General features: G+C 51.4%; 2 protein-coding genes across 2 annotated transcripts; one reads left to right on the forward strand and one right to left on the reverse strand.

Moving 5' to 3' along the window:
- Positions 1-1,373: 1,373 nt before the first annotated feature.
- On the reverse strand, positions 1,374-2,789 carry LOC149345775 (uncharacterized). Its single transcript, XM_089541196.1, has one exon. It carries the CDS (start codon positions 2,787-2,789, stop codon positions 1,407-1,409), a length of 1,383 nt encoding a protein of 460 aa, XP_089397322.1. The 3' UTR covers positions 1,374-1,406.
- Positions 2,790-3,650: 861 nt separating this feature from the next.
- On the forward strand, positions 3,651-17,932 carry LOC149345776 (uncharacterized). The gene is made up of 2 exons (XM_089541197.1): positions 3,651-5,524; positions 17,632-17,932. Exons 1-2 carry the CDS (start codon positions 3,651-3,653, stop codon positions 17,930-17,932), a joined length of 2,175 nt encoding a protein of 724 aa, XP_089397323.1.
- The last annotated feature ends 117 nt before the right edge of the window (positions 17,933-18,049 follow it).

An 18,049-nucleotide genomic window follows, 5' to 3' on the forward strand; every position in this document is an offset into this window, starting at 1 on the left:
AGCTCATCTGGCGTCGCCGGCGCGCAGAGCTGCTGCGAGAGCTCGTCCTCGACTGCGGGGAGACCCTGGCAAAATCGCGGAGTGCGTCGCGGAACGCGGGGTCGCCCACTCGCTCAACACTGGATGTGAAAAGTTCGGACACGTGACGTGTAAGGACCTCGCGTATCTCCGCGATGCTGCTGCTCGTGGCCCCGTTGGGCAGCGCGATCTCCGCGATGAATGCGGGCGCGTCCTCATCGAGGGCACCTGCGCGTACCTGCCGCAGGACCGACGGATCGGCCACGGGCCTACCCTGAACGAGGGCTCGGCTGGCAGCGCGCGACGACTGCCGCAACAGCGTCTCGTAACGAGCCTTCAATAAATTATAGTAGTCACGCATAGCAAACGTAAGCGGCGCGCCTCTCTTTACTATGCGGATGCGAGCCAGCGTCTGGTTAAGTTCGCGGGTGATGCGCGCTCTTCGCTGGCGGCCTTCCGCGATAAGGAGTGCGCGCCACTCGCCCTTCCGCTCGTCCCACGGCACTGATAAGCTAGCGCGCGCGCCCGGGGCACCCAGCGCACGCTGCAACGACGTGAGACTCGACCAATCTGTCAGTAGGCTGGCATCCATTCGCCACAAGTCTGCTCGTGGGGCGCACCCGCCGAAATCCAGCACTACTGACAGCAGTCGGTGGTCGGTGATGCGCGGAGTGCCCGCGGGAAACGCGAGCACCTCGCATGAAGCTACATATGGCGCGAGAACGGGCGGGAGCAAAAACTTGTCGAGCCGACTGGCCGACCTCCCCCTCTCCCATGTGGCTCCGAAGTTGTCGCCATGCGACGAGACCCACGCGTCGGAAAGACGGAACTGCGCGCATAGGTCACGCAGGGAGCGCGCGCCGGCGAAAGGCCGACCCTGACCTGGGCCGCGTACATCACGTGAGGGGTCGAGTACACAATTAAAGTCACCCACTATAAAAGTGGGGTAGGAGTCCAGCATGTAACAATCCAGCGACTCAAAAAACGACGAAGAATCGCCCCGTCGCGCCGGCGCGTATACAACCAGTGCCCTCACCCGCCTACCATTAAGGGAAAAGTCGACGGCCAAAGTGCGACCGTCGACGCCGTACGTGCAATGTGCGCCTGATGGGAGGGAACTATTGAGGAATACTACGCCGACACCGCATGACGCTGTGTCGGTAAGCGAAAAGAATGCAGGCACGAGGAAGCGATTCTTAAAGTTTGTAACATCGAGCGCGGTGCGGAAGTTACACTCCTGAAGGAAGAGAATGTCGACGCCCTGCGCGCGGGCGAAGTGCATCACCTCCCTCTGCGTATCCAGCGACCGGAATCCCTGAACGTTCAGGGAGAGGAGATGCACCGTCGCCATGATGAAGAAGCAGGGCGCCGACATTCTGCCGACAAGTTTAGGAGGCCCCGCCATTGGCGGACACGCCCGCACGCGCTAGCTTTTTGGGGACAGTCGGATCGGTCGAGCCGTCCGAGTCAGCCGACTGCGACAACGCGTGCTTCCCCGAGACCCTACTCAAGTCCATGGGTTCCGGGGAGGGTAGAAAATCGGTGGCCTCTCTTACCGCACCCTGCGAGTCGGGGTCGGAAGGTGTCGTGCACGGGTTGCGGTCAGTGGAGTCCTGGGCTTTCCCATCCGCGGCCTCTGGTGGTCGTCGGCGCCGTGGACCTCGAGGCGGGCCGCCGGCGCTCAGCGGGTCGGTCACTCCGGGTTTTTCACACGTGACGTCCCCGGTGAGGCGGAGCGTCGCGTCGCGTGGGGGCGCTCCGCTGCTCTCGTCCGCTGTGGTGGAGAGGTCGTCCTCGTCAGAGGAGGACGAGTCTGAGAAGCTCGCCTGGGGGATCGGCGGGAGTTCGCCGAGGAACGGGAACGCGAGAGAGTCCGACGAAGCCGAGTCCGCGGTGTTCTCCGGCTCCTCCTGCGATGAAGCTGCAGGCTCCGGGCCGGCCGGGGTTTCCGACACGTGAGTGGCGGGCGTGTCGTCGTCCTGCGAAGGCGGGGTCTCCGCAGGGGGCGCAGTCGCGAGGACAGGAACCGAGACCTGCGGCGGTTGCGCCGCTGCCGATGCCGGCTTTTTCTGGGGTCCCCCTGAAGCGGCCGCCGCCGCGTAGGAGCGCGGCCGCAGGCAGTCGGCCGTGGCGTGGGCTCCGGAGCAGCGTCGGCACGCCGCCTCGCATCCGGCCGTCTCGTGCCCGAACTCATCGCAGCGGGCGCACCTCGGCGTGCGGCAGGCCGCGCCAACATGACCATCCTGGCCACAGCGTGAGCAGACCTTCCGGACGCCCCTATAATCGAACATAACGCGGTGACCCTGCACGGACATGAAGTTAGGAACCGGCTGCTTCATCTCCATCCTCACGAGGCGCTGGCCGTTGGTCACGTGGCGTCGCCCCTTCAGCGTCGGATGGGAGATCTCGAGCACCTTGCCAAAGGGGCTCAGTGCCGAGGCCAGTGCCGCGTCCCCGACGAACAGCGGCACCCGGAATGCAGTTACGTGGACCACGGAGGGGCCCACGCAAGAGACTGGGACAGAGGTCCCGTTCACTGGGAACGATCCCTCCGCTAGGAGCCTCTGTGCCGCCGCAGCCGTGGTCACGGCGATACAGAACTTGAATCCTCCTTGATGTTGGAGGCTTTCGAGCCCTTTCGGGCCGACGATACTTTCAACACCGTCGACAATGTCGTCGGCCGTGGCGTCCGCGTTCAACGTGAACGTGAAGCAGTGCGCCTTGGGTGGAGGCGCCCGGAACTCCGGACCAGCAGGACCGGAAAGTGGCATGGTGGCAGCAGGGGGGGGGGGGGCTGGAACAGCAGGACCAGTCCAGGAAGGGGCTCCCGGGCAGCCGGCGGGCAGCCCGACACGACTCAGTTCCGAACACGACTCAGTTCCGAGCGGAAAAAAAGCGGGCTTGCGCCCGTTCTCCACGGTTTTATTCATACAGCAAACACGAACAACCAATCACAAGGTCCCACGCCCCAACGTCATTGTTATTTGATCACATTTACAAATCAGCTAAGTGAATTCTGTGTCAACCCAAGAGGGTGCCACACAACACCATTCATGATCTGAGAGTACCTGCCATATGTGCTCCACCCCATTCTCAATATTCTAGTTCTTCCCTCTCATGATCCGGGTCAGTGGTCACTAAGCGTAGAAAGTTGGGCTAGTTGGTTGGTAGTACTATTGTGATACATTCCAGCGGCTAAAAAGACAGGGACGAAGGTAGACGTCTCGTCTACCTTCGTCCCTGTCTTTTTAGCCGCTGGAATGTATCACAATAGTTCAGTGGTCACTACCTGTCCTAAGTAGACATATTCTCTTACTACTTCCAGCACCTCGCTACCAATTGCGAACTGCTGTTTCCTTGCTAGACTGTTGAACATTTTTTTCGTTTTCTGCATGCTAACCTTTAGCCTCACCGTTCTGCTCTGCCTGTCTAACTCATTGACCATGCTTTTCCGTTCATGTCCTGAGTCCTAGCTTAACTTAAGGCAATGTGTTGCGCAGGTGCAAGCCTGACCAGCGATACCTGCTTTCAGCACAGCTTAAAGCAAAAACGGTGCCCACGGCTTGGAACGGCGAAGATAAAGGTTGCCTGTCGCCTCGCCGTACAAAAATAGAAAGGCTGCGACTTATACAATGGAGCTCTCTATGGCGAGGCCCACGGCTTTTGCGGGAGAAGATCCTCTACCACGTCAGATGGGAGGAACAGACTCCTCGCTGGTCGTTCCAAGGGCCGTGAAGATCTCCGAAAGTGGACTCACAGGCGCTGAATGCGATTTCCTTGTCTCCTGTACAGCGTCCCTGCACCAAACGTGCCAGATAGTGCGACAGCTCTCCGTCCTGAATGAATTGCTCTTCCCGGCGAGGCTGGAACTGCAGGAGTTGTCGGTGAAGCTGAGTCTCCTGAGTTTCGACGAGCACGTCCTCTACCTGCCAGATGCAAGGGAGGAACCACTTCGCCAAGCCATGGCGCTTCTGTGCTGGCTCCTCAAGACGCACCGCTGTGTTGGGTCTCTGTACATCACGGGCCACACACTGAGCAAGCACAGATCACTGCTTTGTGAGGCCATAGGATGCAGCTCGTCCATGACGTCACTGAGGTTTCACTCTTGGAGCGTAGCCATGCTGAAGGCTCTATTCAACGCGGCTTCGACTGCGACACAACTGAACGAACTCGAGTGCACGGCATTCGTTCAGTGTACCGACGACCTTTCGCACACACTTTCTAAGATTCTCCGTACCTCAACGTCGTTGAAGATCCTCAAGATTCCCTCACTGGTAATGACAAGTCGTGGGGCGAGGATGTTTTTCGGGGATCTAAGAGCGACCTGCGCTCTGGAAGAGTTGTCCATACACGAATCTGCGATAAGCGAAGCTGGCCGTGACCTCTTTGTGAAATACATGAGTAGCAGTGCATCTTTGACGTCGCTAAACGTCTTCGCGAGTGTCAACAGTAAGCCGGGCCTGTTCGGGTGCATCGCCGAGGGCCTCCTTGCAAACAGTACTGTTCGCAACGTGCACCTTAGGCACGTGCCGTTTGATCCTCCCAGCGTCCCCTTAGCAACGATGATGTTCGAGACAAATGAAGCTGTGCGTGATTTTACCATAACATGCGCTCCCAAATATTCACGAACACAGCCTAGCAACAAGTACGCTTCCTTGGTAACGGCGCTCGCAAGCAATGCAGCCCTGGAAGAACTGAAGCTGCCTGTCCACCTATGGAATCTTGACAAGTGGATAGATTTCGTCAGCATGGTGGCAGCAAAGCAGACTCTTAAAAAGGTTATCATCGACGTGGATGTTTCGGCTTCCGAAATTCTCCCAGGAATATGCCGCGCTCTCCAACAAAGCGGGGCAGAAGCGAAGGTGTCTTTCGCTCCGTACTACATGCTAGGAAGAATTGATTTAATGGCCTGCAAGTCGTTTCGGGATATCTACCTCTCCCTGCCAAGAAATGATGCAATCGCGGGTTTACGCCGATTGCCTGCATACGACCACATCAGTGCCATTCACGTGGGCGTCTGGATACACGACGAGGAACTCTCCTCAGCCCTCGCCGCTTACATCGGTGCAGTGCGTTCTCTGCGGAAGCTGGAGCTGATCTTCTTTGTGGACAGGCTCGACACGGTGTACAACACTAGCAGACCGTGGACAGCGATGATGCACTCTCTGGGCAGAAATACGAGCATCAGGGAGCTCCAGGTGACGGTGGTGGCAGAGAGTGGGGCGCTGGACGACCAGCAAATCGTGCTACTCGCCGAGGCCATCGAGTCCAATCGCAACATAAGAAAGCTGCTGTTCGACTCGGATCACCCGGCTCTGACCGCAGCTTTTCTTCGTCGTTTGGCCTCCAGTATCGCGGACACTTACTCCCTTCTGAGCGTCACTCTCCGAGGTAACGTAGACAAAGACGCGACCGGGGACCTCTTCACCGTGTGGGACACGGTGCGGCGGAACTCCGGTCTGGTGGCCCGAGCAATTGCCTTCGCGGACGGCCACCGATTGGACAAGTACGTACACACATCCCAAGACAGACGAGGTGAAGCGCGCGAACGCATGCATTCTCAGTACCTCCTACACAGGCGGGCCACCGGAAAGATTCATGTTTACTGTGTACGGAACAAAATTTATGAAAACTTAAGAAAACACCCGTCGCACTTCATTCTCGCGGGCCCTTTCTTCTCTCTGGTGGCGTCTTCGTGAAGTTTGCGCCTTAAAGTGTAATAACGAACAGTATTCAATTTTCCCAGATTTATACTTCACTGAATGAGAACGAGGGCTTCAGTAGAGGCCAGCAAAGATTCTTATAACACCAATTGAATTCGCATTATAGGATGAAATGGAATTTTCAAGGCAAGGTGTGTCGTATTCTTCTTTTTAGCTGCCATTAATTGGCCACCCGTCTTAATGGAAGTTATAAAGTGTAGTGGTGAATAATATTTCAATGAGTAATCTCAACGCATGCTCTCAAGTTCCACTGGGACGAGTACTGAGGCGGCCTGCTGAGATTCGATTGACGTTGCTATAGCTGTAGCCAACGTGACCTGCACGCGGCCTTCTCGTTAGAAGTTCCTGTGGCAAAATCCTGTATGTGTCGCTTCCAGCCAAAGGCACCGTCTGAAATCTGCATTTACCCTATGAATGCTAGTAATGGTTACCGTAGCTAAGGCCCAGTAGCAGTCGCGACACTTTCTCTCCTGAGGTAGATACTTCGGGGAAAGCTATACAAATCTCCTTCAAATGCTCAACAGCAAAACGAATGACCTAAGAAGCTCTGGTATATGTACGCTTGAGTAAAAGCTTAAGTCTCGCGCACTGAGTTAGCAGCATGCACCCGTTGTCATGCTGGAAGCTAGTATGTAATGTGGATGCTTTCTCCACGCATTTAAATTGGGGTTGTACTCCTACTAAAGACATGAAATCAGGCTTGCTGTAGAAAAGAATGCCTTATTAAACACCACAATACTTGTTTGAGGCTTAAGTATTACCGGTAACACAATATACAGTTCTTACCGAACGGGTCATTCATATTCTCGCAGTCAAATTTGTGCGGTTTTAATTGGGGAGATAAATACGTTCTGGCCGCTTAAGCGTGGCAGACCGAATTTATAACCGCCGGGACCCGACGCCGTGATCGCGCACGCTACCTAGCGCAAGCCGACCACGGCGGGCCTTGCTCAAAGGGAAACAAAGAAACGATACTCTGGCTGACACAACACGCATTTATTGCCACAACAGCAATAACACTGGCCAGCAAGAAAATGCGCTAAGGAACGGAGGACGTCCGACTCACTGGCACGGGACTAGATGCGGGAGAACTTTCCTCCCCACGAGGCCTAACCCCACTGGCGGAGACAGGAGCGCCGCACTGACACGTTCGCACGTAACGAGCTCCCCAGCCCAAGAGAGAATGCGCTCCCGCACGAGCGCAGCAAAGCCGTCCGTGGGGCTCATGTCGTTGCGACGCAGGTGCCCTCTCTTGCTAGTTATGGTAACTAAATAGGGAAGGTCATGGGTCGCGCCCCTCTTCGAGACCGGCCGTGGGAGGGTGCATCGCGGGAAAGCAAATGAACGGGGAAGACGCGGGGGCAAAGTCCCCACAAGTTATAGCATGTAGCTGGAATTAAATCCCACGACGAGGCTCACGGAAACGCGACGTAAAGGATTAGCGTGAAGGAGAGAAATCAAGAAATGATTTTGCACGAACAATTTTGCGGAAGCCTTGCAGAAGAAATACGAAAAATAAATGACGGGAACGAAGGACGAGTGATTAAAGAAGCTGACGTTCACATTGTGGTCATCAAACGCACCTTTAAGAGTGCCAAGAATCTAGAGATCGCAGCCAATAGAGCACCTTGCATGCCTTTCCGGAAAAGTTGTTCACTTTACCTTGGCAGTGTGAAAGAGTGGATGGGAGGCATGTAGAGATTCCAGTTCTGAAACGTCAATGATTGCGTTTTTAAGAGAGTTCTGAGATATTGTGGGTAATGTAGCTTCATTAAAGCGGACAGTAAGCTGGCACCTATGGCGTACGCAGTCATGTTCTGGAGACAACACCCTTTCTCACACCTTTCTTATTCTTCCGCTTGATGCGCACAACTGCACTAAATATAGAGCAGAGTGCCCTACGCAAGCTGCAGCGTCGACTGTTAATAGTTTGTTATAGCGGAGATGTATTAGCATCGACGTAAATCGTTATATACGCTGAGTATGCGTCCTGAGCAGGATTCTCGTAATCCGCTGTAATCGCTTACGGTAGCCCGTGTCCTCTATGCTAAAACTATAGCTAAAACTACAGTCAAACATTAAGCGACACATCAAGACTCCGAGAAGCTGAAAAACACTAAGAAACTCAAAAATAGACCCCACAGTGGCGATAAAGATTTCTTCACGTAACCCGAGTTAAAGCTGGTGTTCCACAAACTGGACAATTACGATGTCAGCACTACTAGGAAGGGGACATTGGTGGTACCGTCTATATTAAAAGTTTTTAGGGCACAGAATTTAATTTTGTTTCTTGCATTAGAAAGTTACGGAAAATTCGAAGTTCAAAATCCCAAAGGGCGAGGAGGACTCTTGTGAGCCTTGCTACAGAGGTGCCCTGTGCGCGGAATATACTGCTGGAAAGCAAAACCCTCTTGCCTGAAGAATATCAAGGGCACACGTATTGCTGACACATGTTGCATGAAACATAGTATGTGATTTGTGTGCGACATGCTCCTAGATAGTTATACGTTATAATCAAACGCTAAAACAGCAACAGCCACTTGGAATATATGGGCTTTACTAACAACGTCTCGAGTTAGTTGGTTGCTCATCGCGATCAAAATACTGCAGACGTTACAAAGAACACAATGCCGGTGTCTTGTCTCCCCTTTCAACGTTAGCGCCAGTGCCCCGTCTTCCCTTCATGTGTCAACATCAGTGTCTTGTCTTCCCTCTCAATGTCAGCGCCAGTTTCTCGTCTTCGCTGTCTGTGTCAGCGTCAGTCTCGTTTTCCTTTCCTGTGTCAGTGTCAGTGCCAGTGCCTCGTCTTCCCTTTCGGTGTCAGTGTCAGTCTCGTCTTTCCTTTCTATGTCAGCGCCAGTGCCTCGTCTTCCTTTCTGTGTCGGCGTCACTCTCGTCTTCCTTTTTTATGTCAGCGCCAAAGTCTTGTCTTTCCTTTCTGTGTCAGCGTCAGTCTCGTCTTGCTTTTCTATTTCAGCACCAGTGCCTCGTCTTCCTTTCTGTGTCAGTGTCAGTCTCGTCTTCCCTTTTTGTGTCTGCGTCAGTCCCATTTTCCATTTCTGTGTCAGTGCCAGTGCCTTGCCTTCCCTTTTTGCGTAAGTGACAGTCTCGTCTTCCTTTCTGTCTCAGTGTCAGTTTCGTATTCCCTTTCTATGTAAGAGTCAGTCCCAATTTCCTTTCTGTGTCAGTGCCAGTGCCTCGTCTTCCCTTTCTCTGTAAACGCCAGTCTCGTCTTCCCTTTCTATGTCAGCGCCAATGTGTTGTCTTTCCTTTCTGTGTCAGCGCCAGTCTCGCCTTCCCTTTCTATGTCAGCGCCAGTGCCTCGTCTTCCCTTCTGTGTCGGCGTAAGTCTTGTCTTCCCTTTCCATGTCAGTGCCAATGTCTTGCCTTTCTGTGTCAGCGTCAGTCTCGCCTTCCCTTTCTATATCAGTGCCAATGTCTCGTCTTCTCTTTCTGTGTAAGTGTCAGTCTCGTCTTCCCTTTCTATGTCAGTGCCAATGTGTTGTCTTTCCTTTCTGTGTCAGCGTCAGTCTCGCCTTCCCTTTCTATATCAGTGCCAATATCTCGTCTTCTCTTTCTGTGTAAGTGTCAGTCTCGACTTCCCTTTCTATGTCAGCGCCAATGTGTTGTCTTTCCTTTCTGTGTCAGCGTCAGTCTCGTCTTCCCTTTCCATGTCAGTGCCAATGTCTTGTCTTTCTGTGTCAGCGTCAGTCTCGCCTTCCCTTTCTATATCAGTGCCAATGTCTCGTCTTCTCTTTCTCTCTAAGTGTCAGTCTCGTCTTCCCTTTCTATGTCAGTGCCAGTGCCTCGTCTTCCCTTTCTGTGTAAGCGCCAGTATCGTCTTCCCTTTCTATGTCAGCGCCAATGTGTTGTCTTTCCTTTCTGTGTCAGCGCCAGTTTCGCCTTCCCTTTCTATGTCAGCGCCAGTGCCTCGTCTTCCCTTCTGAGTCGGCGTCAGTCTAGTCTTCCCTTTCCATGTCAGTGCCAATGTCTTGTCTTTCTGTGTCAGCGTCAGTCACGCTTTCCCTTTCTATATCAGTGCCAATGTCTCGTCTTCTCTTTCTGTGTAAGTGTCAGTCTGTCTACCCTTCCTATTCAGCATCAGGTCCTCGTCTTCCCTTTCTATTCAGCGCCAATGTCTCGTCTTCCCTTGCTGTGTTAGCGTCAGTCTCGTCTTCCCTTTCTATGTCAGCGCCAGAGCCTCGCAATCCGTTCAGTGTCAGCGTCAGTACCGTCTTCCCTTTCTGTGTCAGCGTCAGTGTCTCATCTCCCCTTTCTGTGTCAGCGTCAGTCTTCTCTTCCCTTTCTTTCTTTCAGCACCAGTGCTTCGTCTTCCCTTCTGCGTCTGCGTCAGACGCGGGTTCGATCCCGGCAGCGGCGGCTAGAATTTCTTTGGAGGAGAAATTCTAGAGGCCCGTGTACTGTGCGATGTCAGTGCACGTTAAAGAACCCCAGGTGGTCGAAATTTCCGGAGCCCTCCACTACGGCGTCTCTCATAGCCTCAGTCGCTTTGGGGCGTTAAAACTCCATAAACCAAACCAAACCTGATTGGACATTGCTCGTTCGTCATCCCAAAACATACCTATACACTATTAGAAATGCATTCAGAAAGGACATTTAGTTTAGGACGCTTATAGTCTTCAAAACACACACCGTGAAATACTCAAGCCTTTCCGCTTTTCGTTTCTGCTGAAAGGCGACTAGTTCGGCTATGAGTTCAACCTGTGAGATCGCGTTCACTAAAAAAATGTCATCCCACTGCTTGCTAGGCAGCTTTAATGTTTATACTTCGCGGTCGACAAAATGTAACTGATTAAAATCATGGGGGAATGCAAAGTAGTCTATTACGCGCGTATGCAGCCCGTTTTATTTGGGTCTCAGAACTTCCAAGTTTATCTTTTCACAAGATCAGTGTCCAAAAGAGGGCCTGGCGAGCACTACTCTTAATCACTTCCTTCTGCGTCAAAAAGAACCAACTTTCTGCAAGCCAAACTGTGGTTTCGGAACCTTTGTCGGCCAGTTTCTTATCGGTCTAGTAGCAGTCTACTTGCTCAAAGTGAGCAAGCAGTACACCTCAATCGGCACGGTGAAACGGGCCGGGCCGGGCCCGGGCTGGGCTTCACTCCGGGATTCACGGGCCGGGCCGGGCTCGCTAGAGCGATAATTTAGCGGGCCTGGGCCGGGCCCGGGCTTGAAGCCACGGGCCTGGGCCGGGCTCGGGCTTCAGGTCGCGGGCCCGGGCCGGGCTTTGGCCTCAAATTGAGGCCCGTGCAGTGCTCTACTTCCCATACTACGTCAGAACCAGTGCATTGTCTTCCCTTTCGGTGTTAGTATCAATCTCGTCTTCCCTTTCTGTGTCAGCCTCAGTCTCATCTTCCCTTTCTTTGAGACCCAATGCCTCGTCTTCCATTTCTCTGTCAGCGTCAGTCTCGTTTTTCCTTTCTGTGCCATCATCAGTCTCGTCTTCTCTTTCTACACCAGCGCCAGTGCATCGTCTTCCCTTTCTGTGTTAGTGGCAGTCTCGTCTTCCCTTTCTGTGTCAGCCTCAGTGTCGCATCTTCACTTTCTTTGTCAGCGTCATTCGAATCTTCCTTTTTGTGTTAGCGTCAGTCTTGTCTTCCCTTTCTCTGTCAGCGCCAATGTCTCGTCTTCCCTTTCTGTGCAGCGCCGGTGTCCTACTTTGCATTAGTGGGACACTGGCGCTCTGAATCACCACTCGGTATCAGTGGCAGTATCTTGTGTTCTCTTTGTATGTTTGCACTGTATTGGTTCGCAGGTATATAGGTTGGTTGCTGAAATTCCCACTTTTACACTTTAATGTGGCTATTGCGTAGAGCACCCGCCTCGCGTGCATGAGTACCGGTGTTCGAATCCCGGTGCCGCGCTGTTCTCGGCCGGGTAAATAAAATTTCTTGTGTCGATAGAGTTGCACAGGCACGCTTGGTGTGCGTCCTGATCTCGTTGATGGGGACCACCTACGAATCCCTCACCGGAATAGGATTTAGCCTCCCAGCTGTAGTACTTGGCCACAACCTCCGTTATGATAACAATAATTAACCCTCAGCCCGCAACCGCCAGTGGCTGCGGACCAACTGAGGAAAGCGACGGTTAGGCCTATGACGCAGCGGATGGTGCTAAGAACCTCTGGCTCTGGACAGGCTGCCATTGGAAACTGAACCTGCCAACATTTATTGCTAGGATCTTATCCACTGAGGCTGTCTAGTAGTGCTGTTCGAGGAACTAGCGGGTATTAAATGGGATGTCGTAACGCGTACTCAGGTTAGGAGGACCGATGCGGCGTACGGCAGCAGTCAATCCCGCCAGTAACGAGAGAGAGAGCAAAGAAAGCCCTAGGGGCAATGCAAAGTGGGAAATCAGCTGGTGAGGATCAGGTAATAGCAGGTCTTTTGGAGGGTGGTGGGCAGATTGTGCTAGAAAAAGTAGCCACTCTGTATACACAATGACTTATGACCTCGTGCTGACAGGAAGCTTGGGAAACGCTAACATCATCTTAATCCCTAAGCGGACATCAAGGACTTGAAAATGTAGAGTATACCTCAAGAGAAGACTGTATATGCTCTAACAGCTGTATCTTACTGTACTCGCCTATGGGCACACACGTGGAGGCTAACGAAAAGTTTTCCGCTTAAATTTAGGACAACGCAGTAAGCAGTGGAAAAGAAAATGATAGGTGTAACGTCATGAGACAGATCAGGGAAGAGTGGGTCAGGGAACAAACATGTGTTAATGACATCCCAGTCGAAATCAAGAGGAATAAATGCGCGCGCAGGGCATGTAATGCGATGGCAAGATAACCGCTTGTCCTTAAGAGTAACGGACTGGATACCAAGCGAAGGCAAGCGTAGTTGGTTCATCAAAGATCATGAATACCGACTAGCCCAAAAGCAAGTGTTAATCGTAGCAGGGGGCAGCAGAAAGTGAGGCGGGCGGATGAGATTAAGAAGTTTGCGGGGATAGGGAGGCCGCGGCTGGCACAGAACCAAGTAGTTTGGAGAGTAGCGCTGAAATTTGGGTTTATTAGTTTATACTTCTGACCAGCAACGCAATGAGACAAGGGACCAGCGAACAAGTAGACACACACAGCGCTATGTGTGTCTACTCACACACTCAGCGTTGTATGTGTGTACTCGTTCAATAGTCGCTTGTCTTGTTCTACCGGTCAGAAATTGGAGAGATATGGGAGGGGTCTTTGCCGAGCGTTTGGCGTAGTCAGGCTGATGATGATGATGTAGTGCTAGGGAGGCTTTCATACAGTGTTGTAGGCGTTACCGAAAAAAGGTAACTAAATACGTTACTCGTTACGCTAAGAAAAAAAGAACGCGTTACGGCCCTACGTTACCTACAAAAAAAGGTAGCAACATAGCATAGTGGGCGAGTTGGTATTGCATCTTTAAGGAACGAAACAGCGCAACTAAAACGAAGGACCAAGAAAAAGAGAGACACGAAAAAAAAAGGTAACGCGTTACCGTTACCGTTACCGAAAAAAAAGTATCGCACGTTACTTTGCCGTTACTCCATGGCCATAAATTTTAATCAGTGCGTCTTCGCTGTAACTGTAACCTATAACTCGTCTTCTCTGCAAGGCTTGTTTTCCAACCAAAAGATCTCAAACCCTAACGACACGCTCATATTCTTCAAGCGAATGGCAACTCCGGATGGTGGCACTCTGCTTGCAACAGAGTCTCGGCAGGAAAAGGAGGGAGGCCGTCCTTTGTCACAGTGCTGTGGGGAGTGCGTTGTTCTTTGTTCTGGCTAGGGGAGAAGGGGGGGTGGGCGGATGACTATGACGGGAGAAAGTTAGACCGACATTGTTTGCAGCAGAAAATTTTTAGAAAGTTTAGTGTGAGGTAACTCACTACTGCCAGCACAGGAATTAACAAAGGCCCATTTCCTTTTTTCCTCTACTTCGGTGCTACAGCCGGTTGACTGCAATCCCCTTTTCTGTGCTGTACCATTGTACTCTTTCGACGGCTCTTTTGGGGCCATCTTGAAGTAAAGTGGCGACATTCCTAAGTTTACTCAGAAGAGGGAACTGCTTCCTCAAAGAATGCGAGTGTGTCGCCTGGGAACGAGACCTTTTGGCTGGAAGACAAGCTTACGGAGAAAATGACTTACAAAATTCTGCAAAAGTCCATTGGTGGCTCGGTAAGCGTCCACTCTTTAGAGAGTTGTGTGTGTGTGAGTGGTTTGGGGGTGAAGACAAGTGTGTGAATGCGTGTTCGTGCTTTTTTTTTCTAGTTGAGCGCGTCGTCAAGGGCAGGTGTTTTCTGGCATGCATGCGAGCTGCAACAAGGGTCGTCGAGAGCGCCTGTAGATTTTGTTTATTTGCAACATCATTTTCGGCGTTTTTGTTTCTGAAAAAGAGGCGGAGGGGGACAATTGAAATAAAAAGTAACTAGTAACTTGACACCTCACGTTACCGGAAAATGTTAACGAAAGTACGTTACCCGTTACAGTTCCGAAATGGTAACGAGTACGTTACTAAGTTACCGAAAAAAGTAACGTGTTACCGGTAACGCCGTTACTTGTAACGCGTTACCGACAACACTGCTTTCATATGATAATGTTGCAGTACTCGCTAATGTTGCAGTACTCGCAGTAATGTTGCAGAAAAGGAATGGCTAAGGTTCTCTGCATTTATTGTCATGTAATCGGTAATGATTAGCAGAAAATTAATCTGTAGAAAAAAAAAACTGCAGGGACACTTAAGCTCTGTCTCAAGTGTATGACGCACTGATTTCCACTAGGTGGCTGGATCCCGCATTCCCGCTTTCCGAGACGAGCGCGAGTGAAGCCACCGGAAGTTGGACGGCTTGTCCCGGAAGTCGGGTGTCTGCTGTGTATTTCAATGCAAAAAGTCGCGTTTTCGCCCTTTCGTTCTCAGTTTTTTGCGCTCTTCTCGTGTAATGTCTGCTGTTATATGAAAGGAACAAGCAAGCTGAACGCGAGAAATGTGAGCATTGTGTGCAGAACCCTGTAATTTCTGCGAAACCGAAGAAAACGGGCATGCAGGTCTCACCCTGCCTCGGCAAAGGGGTACGTGCATTAAACACTATGTTCTTGCCTGGTTCTTATCTTCCGATCGTGAAGGAAAAGTAGTGGAATGACGATGGGGCTAGGTCATCTTAAAACCGAATTTTCGTGCAGCAAAGAAAAGGCACAGCGCGAGAGGAACGACTGACAAGAATGACGAATGCTGCAGTGTGCGTGGGAAGCGCAACAATAACAACACTGCACCAAGCACCATGAATAAAAGCCCATTCAGGGTTAACTTGCTCCAATACGAAACAGTACATGACACGCTCCTTCGAAAAAGCAGTACCATACCTTTTGGAGGCGCTAATGTGAACCGAACACCGTCGACATGTAAGTACCTCACCAGATAGTAGCCTAGCCCTCGCTCTGGTTCGGTCTAAACATAATTCGGTAAAATGGTCGCTGCAAAGTCAGATGCCTGGTGAATGTTTCAACCTATTCTTTCTTATATTTATCACCCATTGATAGCATAACTTGGGCTTGAGCGTGTGAACAAGCATCACAGTAAAGAGCAGAGTTGGCGAAGCTAGGCAAACGAGACGACACCGAGCCGAGTAGACGAGGCTCCATACTTGCTGCGTGTAGCGACGTCCTGTCGTCTGCTAGTGTCGTCCCATTGCAATGCAATGGGCCCTTATTTTTGAAACGTCTTCTCGAAAGACATCGCTGGTCTCCTCGCTCAGTTGAGGGCGCAACAGGTAGGCATTGTCATGTAAAAAGACGAGAACGACGAAAAGACGAAATGCCAAGTGGGAAAACAAAACTGGAACTGAAAAACCGTGCTGAGGTCCGATTTCATGCACTGCCAAAGGCTGACTTCCGGGACAAGGCCGCTTACTTCCGGTGGCTTCACTTTCGGGCGCCCGATGCGGCATCCAGCTCCCCTAGTGGAGATCAGTGGTATGACGCGATAGCGTTAATTCATCATCATCATCATCGTCAGCCTGACTGCACCCACTGCAGGGCAAATGTCTCTCCCATGTCTCTCCAATTAACCCTGTATTTTGCCAGTTGCGGCCACTGTATCCCCGCAAACTTCTTTATCTCATCAGCCCGCCTAACTTTCTGCTGTATCCTGCTACGTCTGCCTTCTCTTGCAATCCACTCTGTTACCCTTAAGGAGCAGCGGTTATCTTGCCTTCGCATTACATGCCCTGCCCAAGCCCACTTCTTCCTACTGATCTCAACTGGGATGTCATTAACCCGCGTTTGTTCCCTCAGTTACTTCACCCTGTTCCGATATCTTAACGTTACACCTATTATTTTTCTTTCCATAGCTCTCTGCGTTGTCCTTAACTTAAGCTGAACCCTCTTTGTTAGCCTCCACGCTTCTGGCCCATAGGTGGGTACTGGTAAGATACAGCTGTTGTATATTTTTCTCTTGAGGGATATTGGCAAACTGCCGTTCATGATCTGAGAGCGTTAATTAGTTAATGCCAAAAATGTGGAATTGGTCATTCTCTGCCCGACAATCACAGATCACTGGGAGTCCTCGCACCACTTCTGGCGCATTGGTGCAGAGGTTAAGCGATGTTCCAGAGCTCCGCAAGGTGGCTGTTTCAAGCATAGCAACGGGTGGGGCTTATGAGACCCAGTTTGCTCTCCCCGAGCAACCTCTCGCGCTCAATCATTAATGTAATTGCCACTTGCCACGGTGGGCAGTTTGCTCACAACCCAGTGGGCAGGCTTTGATGACGCCACAAGATCACGTGACCTAGGTGGTGATGTCAGACCAGAGCCTCCGCAGCTCTCCCGAAGGTCGTGTTGGACACACGGCGATACCCGGCTTTACGTAGCAGAGTGAAGCTACCGCTTGAAAACTGTCCCCCATGAAGACATGCATGGGACCGTATAAATTGCATTCTCTTTGTCTCAACATGTTCCCGGGCGTAGTTCATTTGCAACTTTCGCGCTTTTTTTGTTCCTAATTTGTCTGAATCACCATATACACACGTTGTGGTTTCCCTCTTCTCTGAGATACCTACTTGCAAACGCCATTACTCATTCTTTGCATATCTATATATTTCGCGTTTTTGGGATTTTTATGCAGCCTTCCTCTTTTTATGCTGCTTTCATAGCATTTCGGAGACGCAGAGCGACTACTGCAGATCGTTACGCGCCAGTCGGAAGGAATACAAAAAGATCAGAGGACAACTTGCACTTTTTCTGCAATCAGAACAACTAAGTCAAGTTAACAGTTTATAACGGATTCTTAGCATTGAATTGGTAAGACGTGGCTACGTCTGTGCAAGAAAGGAAGAAACGAAACGTGTCCAACTTTCTGACGTCAGTAAGATGGCTTTCGGGCCTTTCCTGATCGTTTTTTTCGCACTGGTATTGTTTTTACTTCCTTATTGAAAAACGGCGCTGGAGGACATGGGTAGATTAAATAACGCGCGTGCAGGGCGCTCTGTATGAGTCAGCAGCATATATATGACTTCTGTCTTGGCTCTCAAGCGTTGCTTTCAAAGATTACAAAACAAACTCACCCAGCAAGCTACATTATTACTTCGAAAGTATTAAATGGCTTATCGACACGAAAAACTGGCATCTCCCAGAAAGTGGCGGCGTTACAAAAGTCGCCATCGGTCCAAAGGATGTGACGTCATGAAAAGCGTGAAAAGACGAGATGTTAACTAGAAATAGTCAGTACTAATGTGCTTAAAACTGCACTAACTACAGAGGAAGGTAATATAAGTGGAATAGAATTGAAATAAAATTAGAATATAATACAATTTGAATTAGAATAGAATAGAAACAGAATTACAATGATTTCTCATTACCGGTACGCAAGTTCCTCAAGTACCCTTGTGATCTTTTTTGCTCCCGGCAGTTACTGCGCCCGCGCCCTGGAAATGGTCTGCCACCAGGCTGCCCTGGTGGAAGAGGTCGCCGAGCAGAAGTCGCTGGGTGTGGCGGAGGCCAGCGCACTGCTTCGACGGGGTCTTGCGAGGACAGAAGGAATGCACGACTTCATGCGGCTCGCAGGCGTCGTCAAGGAGCGAGTCGAGTGCCACCCGAGTGTCGGCGCACGCAAGCAGCTGGACGACCTCGACAGGGACTGCTGGAGTGTCGTGAGGCGCCACCTGAAGCTGGGCGACGTCACGGAGCCTCTTCCACCGGGGACCTCATAAGCGTCGCAAAAATGTGGCAGACTAGCGCAGTTCACAGCGCAGTTTGTTCCGGACTGGTTATCCCCTAGTGTGCCCTTTAGAAACGAAAAAATATGTGAGAACAGAGGGGTACCATGA

The sequence above is a fragment of the Amblyomma mixtum genome, chromosome 4 (genome assembly GCF_055824585.1).
Source record: "Amblyomma mixtum isolate Tamu chromosome 4, ASM5582458v1, whole genome shotgun sequence".
NCBI lineage: Eukaryota > Metazoa > Arthropoda > Arachnida > Ixodida > Ixodidae > Amblyomma > Amblyomma mixtum.

What these genes read in the sequence shown, in the direction of transcription:
- LOC149345775 (XM_089541196.1), bottom strand. Translation starts at nt 2,789, where the DNA reads ATGCCACTTTCCGGTCCTGCTGGTCCGGAGTTCCGGGCGCCTCCACCC.
- LOC149345776 (XM_089541197.1), top strand. Translation starts at nt 3,651, where the DNA reads ATGGAGCTCTCTATGGCGAGGCCCACGGCTTTTGCGGGAGAAGATCCT. An exon ending in GACGGCCACCGATTGGACAA is followed by an intron (nt 5,525 to 17,631) that starts GTACGTACACAC and finishes TGCTCCCGGCAG; the next exon opens with TTACTGCGCCCGCGCCCTGG.